The 4,818-nt window shown below is 42.9% G+C and overlaps 1 protein-coding gene across 1 annotated transcript; it reads right to left on the bottom strand.

Annotated features, from left to right (window-relative positions):
* Nucleotides 1–207: 207 nt before the first annotated feature.
* RPS6 (ribosomal protein S6) lies at nt 208–4,591 on the bottom strand. The gene is made up of 6 exons (XM_010168672.1): nt 4,487–4,591; nt 4,152–4,283; nt 3,065–3,275; nt 2,538–2,684; nt 1,220–1,377; nt 208–421 (listed from the first exon to the last, which is right to left on the bottom strand). Exons 1-6 carry the CDS (start codon nt 4,589–4,591, stop codon nt 326–328), a joined length of 849 nt encoding a protein of 282 aa, XP_010166974.1. The 3' UTR covers nt 208–325.
* Between the last annotated feature and the right edge of the window lie 227 nt (nt 4,592–4,818).

The raw sequence follows: 4,818 nt of genomic DNA, 5'->3' as shown, positions 1-4,818 counted from the left end.
TTCTCTCCCCCGCTCCCTGGGGGTTGGGGGGGGAAGAGTGAGAGAGCAGGGGATGTGTTTGGCTGCAAGACAACAGGGTGAAACCACCACACATGCAAATGTATTATAAACTGGAACGTCTTACTAAAGACCTGAATATATATTTCAAGTTCTCAACAGGTAACTGTATCAAGACAAAGGGCTGTGGTTCCCGTTTGGTCTGCAGGATGCAGTTAGTCTAGACTACTATTTTATTTTAAGAGATGGCCAGTAACAATATGCACTGGAAAGTCTCATACTGAAAGTTAACCACAAAAAGGGTTTATTTTTCATATCATGTACATCTTTACTTCTGACTTGACTCAGACTTAGATGTAGAAGCTCTCAATGAAGAAAGCCGGCGTCTCTTCGCAATCTGTTCCTGGCGTTTCTCCTTAGCTTCCTGAAAAGCAAAGCAGCATGAAGTGAGTACTGAGATGTTACACATAACCAAACACTTCAACACCTACAAAGGAACAAACTAGGTAAAATGCAACTTGAAGGAAGCTACCAGAAAGAATGCATTCCTGATGTCAATAAAGCATAACACAGTTTCCCTTCTTCACAGAGCAGAAGAAATTCTACAAACATCCAAACCTGAATAGACCAATGTCTTTACACAATATAGACCAGTGTCCAACATTACAGTAAAAATCCTAATGCCAAGGTCATGACGTACTAGGTGGTCTACCTACTCCCAGTTTCACTCTGGAAGTCACAAAACACTCAAGTACTGTGCCAAATATTCCAGCAGTACTCCTTCAGCAGTCATTGCCGGTTTAGGTGCAAGAGCAAACTCATTCAAATAAATAGCTTCTTACCAAGTTATCTTCTATCCAGGTCAGCTGCTGCTGGATCATGTTTCTCCATGCAATCACTCAAATGCTTAGGCACCCAAGTTAAACTAGAATTCACCTGAACTAAGACTGCTACTGCAAAACTTATCCTCACAGACCATAACTGCCATTTCCTTAAAAAATCAGCTAATTAAATCAGTTAATTAATTGGTGTACTTACATTCTACTATTCTAGACGGGCAAAAATGGGTAGAAATGCTCACAAATTTATATTTACATTCAGGCATTCCTATTCAAAACGAGCTAGGTACAGAGAAGGTCTAAGAGTACAGTCAGGTTCATCAAATCCCTTGATTCCAGGGTATGAGGTATTCCACGTAGCTGAGCTGTAAAGACAAACGCACCTTCATTCTCTTGGCCAAGAGCTTCGCATATTCTGCTGCTTCCTCCTTATTCTTTTGAGTGCGCTGCTTCTTCAGAGCAATACGTCTGCGCTTATGTTGCAGAACTCGAGGAGTCACTAGTCGCTGGATCTTGGGAGCCTTGGTTCTGGGTTTCTTGCCTAAAAAAGCATTATGAATCAGCAGAAGTGGTATATTATCTTCTGAAGAGACCAAACTTAAAGAGAAAGTTCCATTTACTGCGATGGTAAGATTTTATAGTGTACTACGTATTACAGCTTAAATACCGAGTTCAACCTCTTGACAGAGTTTGCAGAAAAAATGACCAATTACCGTCAGACGTAACACTGACAAAATACAGTCTTAACGGTCACGATTTGTTATCAGCAATGAAGCATCTAAGCAATGCATCTCCAACTCCCTGCATTTTTGTGCAAATTCATGGCTTCTCAGGAGGCCTGCCTGAAGTAATTCACCCTAGACTTAAAAGTTTAAAGCATACGGAAACTCACCATCTACCTTTCAGAACAAGCCATTATGTTCTCAGTGGTAAAAAGCTCTCTACAATTCTACACAGGCTTGACATGTCTATCTCCAAAAAATAGATCTACATAGCCCATAGTGAGCAAACAAAACTCAAGTCCACACACATCTGTTCAATTTCACTACTCAATCCTGGCTGACTTCAGTAGTCACAAGGAACATCTTATGTCCACTAGGATCACAGATTAGTTCCTACAATGCAGAAAATAGTTGCCTTTTACCCAACAAAATTTCACAGTGCTCAGGCTTTACAATATCCTTTATGTTAAAAGTCCTCACCCTTTCTGTTCCCTGATAAAACGCAGAAGAACCCAGAATCAAAACCTTACACTGCAAGAGTCAGCTGGTAAGCAAAAGAGTGCCATCCCAATAAAAGCTCAGAGACTGACATAAGCAATAGAGAAAAATCTTAGTATCTTCCCTATATAGTTCTTCCCCTCCATCTCATAAAAATTTTTCAAAAACATTCTACTTCATATTTAACCTTCATTTATTAACAATTATTTTGGGGTCATTCGTAGAACAACAAATAAATATTATTCTATTGAACATTTAAAACTGTGCCGAAGTAGATGGAAAGGGAATACAGAGGTAAAAGAAATGGGGCAACAAAAAAACTCCCACTTGTCTCTTAAGTTACAGCTGACAAAGCTTGTCAGCTCACGACAGTGAACTCCTGGATCTACTACTGTAGTGTGCTTCATTCACTGCAGTAAGCTAGACACCTCTTTGCTCATAAGTACATGAAACCAGAGAGCTGTGTAATTTGAGTACTTACCCTCTTTGTTCAGAGGCTTCCTCACAACATACTGGCGAACATCATCCTCCTTAGACAGGTTGAACAGCTTGCGGATTCTGCTAGCCCTCTTGGGACCAAGACGACGGGGCACAGTTGTGTCTGTCAGTCCTGGAATATCCTTTTCACCTTTGAGAACGTAAGTTTAAACATGCCAATTAATCCTGCATATCCTGAACGCCTGGTTCATTAGCGAATTTCAAGTGTAAGTTTAAAATGCATAATAATTCAATGCAATACTAGACAATCCCCGGGGTTCACCTGCCAATAGCACCACCCCAGCTACCCTTTGCTGACTGAACGTGATCAGATTGCTGTCAGCAATTAAAGTGTTTCAGTGACCAGTTTTAAAATTACAAGAATGTAATGCTCAGAGGGAATTTCCAGACACATTCACACTCTAAAAGTCAGGGCTGCGTTTGCACTCTACAGAACTTCTCAGCCTCCAGAAAGCAGGCTCCTTCCGAGTGCCTACTTCTACCTACTGACTGCTTCACCCGGACTCTCACCCTTTTTCACTATCACCAAGTTCAGAACACTCAAGTTGGCATCAACGATGCAACCACGAACAGATTTGCGTTTTCTCTCTCCAGTTCTTCTGGGGCGGTAGCAGGAGTGGCCCTTGCTGAGCAGAAGGCGGACACGTCCAGGAGTCAAGACACCTTGCTTCATGGGGAAGCCTTGTTTGTCATTGCCACCACTGATCCGAACAACATAGCCCTACAAAAAGACAGAACTACACTTAGTTGCTCACATCTCTATTACTTCAAGGAGAAGTGGCAGGCATTAGAATGCACTGTTTAAAACAAAGAGGCACTGAGCCCGTGATTCAGGAAAAGTCACGGTTACTGCTGATGCAAACAACTCATTTCACCATGACCACTCCCAACAGGTCAGGAATTTTACTGGACAGACGTGAAAAATACCTCCCTGTACCTGAAGTTATATTTACTCTACTTATCTTCAAATATATATTCAAAGATTAAATTCCTATCCATTCAAAGTTTTGTTTAAACTACACCAGACTGAATTTTGTCCATAGTGTCTAGCTTTTCTGTAATCCTGAACCTAACCAAAGCCTGTGATCACCACAAACGGGAAATCTGTATACAACACAAGAGCATCAGAAGTAGGGATACAGGGGTAAAAGGAAAAGTAAAGCTTTTATTGCCTTCCTCGTGGTAGTGGCAGCAGAAAAGATCAACTTACCCAACTTCAGCCGGACTCTCCATATTAATACTCAACTATTCCAAGCCCAACAATGCTTTTTGCCATGCGCTAGCAGCAGTTTAAACACAATGAAGGCAATTCTGAGCTTGTTCAGTAAAGAAGGGAACAGCAATTTCACTCTCAAATAAAGAACAAAAAACTACTGCAAAAAGCAGCAAGAAACTCTATAATCACAAAGCTTTAAAAAAGAAGCACTTGGACATTCCAGCCTCATCACCAAAGTCAGTACATACACATGAGAAACTTTCCACATGCCTGCCAAATGTACACCATTCAAGCACTCCAGGGTAACAGCTGCAGACTAGAGAAATTTCATAACATGAGCTCCTTCGACACAGCCCCGACACATCCTTCTACACCTCTTACCTTCCACTCCTCGCCGAGAGAATCAGCCGCAACCTCCGTGGCCATACGTTTCTCATAGAAAGTTCTCAGCTTGCGCTCATCATCCACTTCAATGAGTTTCTGGCAGCCAGTGGCTGGGAAAGAGATGTTCAGCTAAAAGAAAAATAAACAAATAAATAAAACAGATTTGGTTGAAACGTCCCATGAGACATTTACATGGAAAATTAGTATTTATTTGCTGGTTTCATCTTCGCATTTCAAAACTGACATTCCCTACCTGCTCACACGAATGCTTACTATCCTTGGGCACACTGAGCCCTATTACTCGTTCAGTTACACAGAACAACTGGCTTTACCATGCCTGGAGCTTCACCACCCTCGAACCGACTGCAGCCGAGCACATCCAAGGTGAGAGCCGCAGAAGCCTGTTCACTCTTCTGCAAGCCCTTTGCAGCACACATGGTATGAGAAAACGGTTTAAGCAAGCTGAGCGGAGCGACACGTGCCGCCAGTGATGACTTGTGCTTCGTAGGGGCCTGTGCAAAGCCCAGAGCCTCGGAGGCGCCTCTTGGCACCACCCCCCGATCACGGCCCGGTACCAGCACAGGCCCAGGCCCAGGCCCAGCACACACGGCACGTCCCTGCTAGGCCCCGCTACCGACAGCGCAGGCCTGGCACTCGCAAAAGG

Source organism: Antrostomus carolinensis, unplaced genomic scaffold (genome assembly GCF_000700745.2).
Source record: "Antrostomus carolinensis isolate BGI_N321 unplaced genomic scaffold, ASM70074v2 scaffold36485, whole genome shotgun sequence".
NCBI classification, from domain to species: Eukaryota; Metazoa; Chordata; class Aves; order Caprimulgiformes; family Caprimulgidae; genus Antrostomus; species Antrostomus carolinensis.
The sequence above is the reverse complement of the archived record's forward strand: the minus strand, read 5'-3'. Positions and strand labels throughout refer to the sequence as shown.

Coding starts and splice junctions, on each gene's coding strand:
- RPS6 (XM_010168672.1), bottom strand. CDS start 4,591: ATGTGTGCTGCAAAGGGCTTGCAGAAGAGTGAACAGGCTTCTGCGGCT. Junction 4,284..4,486: donor GTGGTGAAGCTCCAGGCATG/GTAAAGCCAGTT, acceptor TTTTTCTTTTAG/CTGAACATCTCTTTCCCAGC. Junction 1,378..2,537: donor GAAGCCTCTGAACAAAGAGG/GTAAGTACTCAA, acceptor ATGCTTTTTTAG/GCAAGAAACCCAGAACCAAG.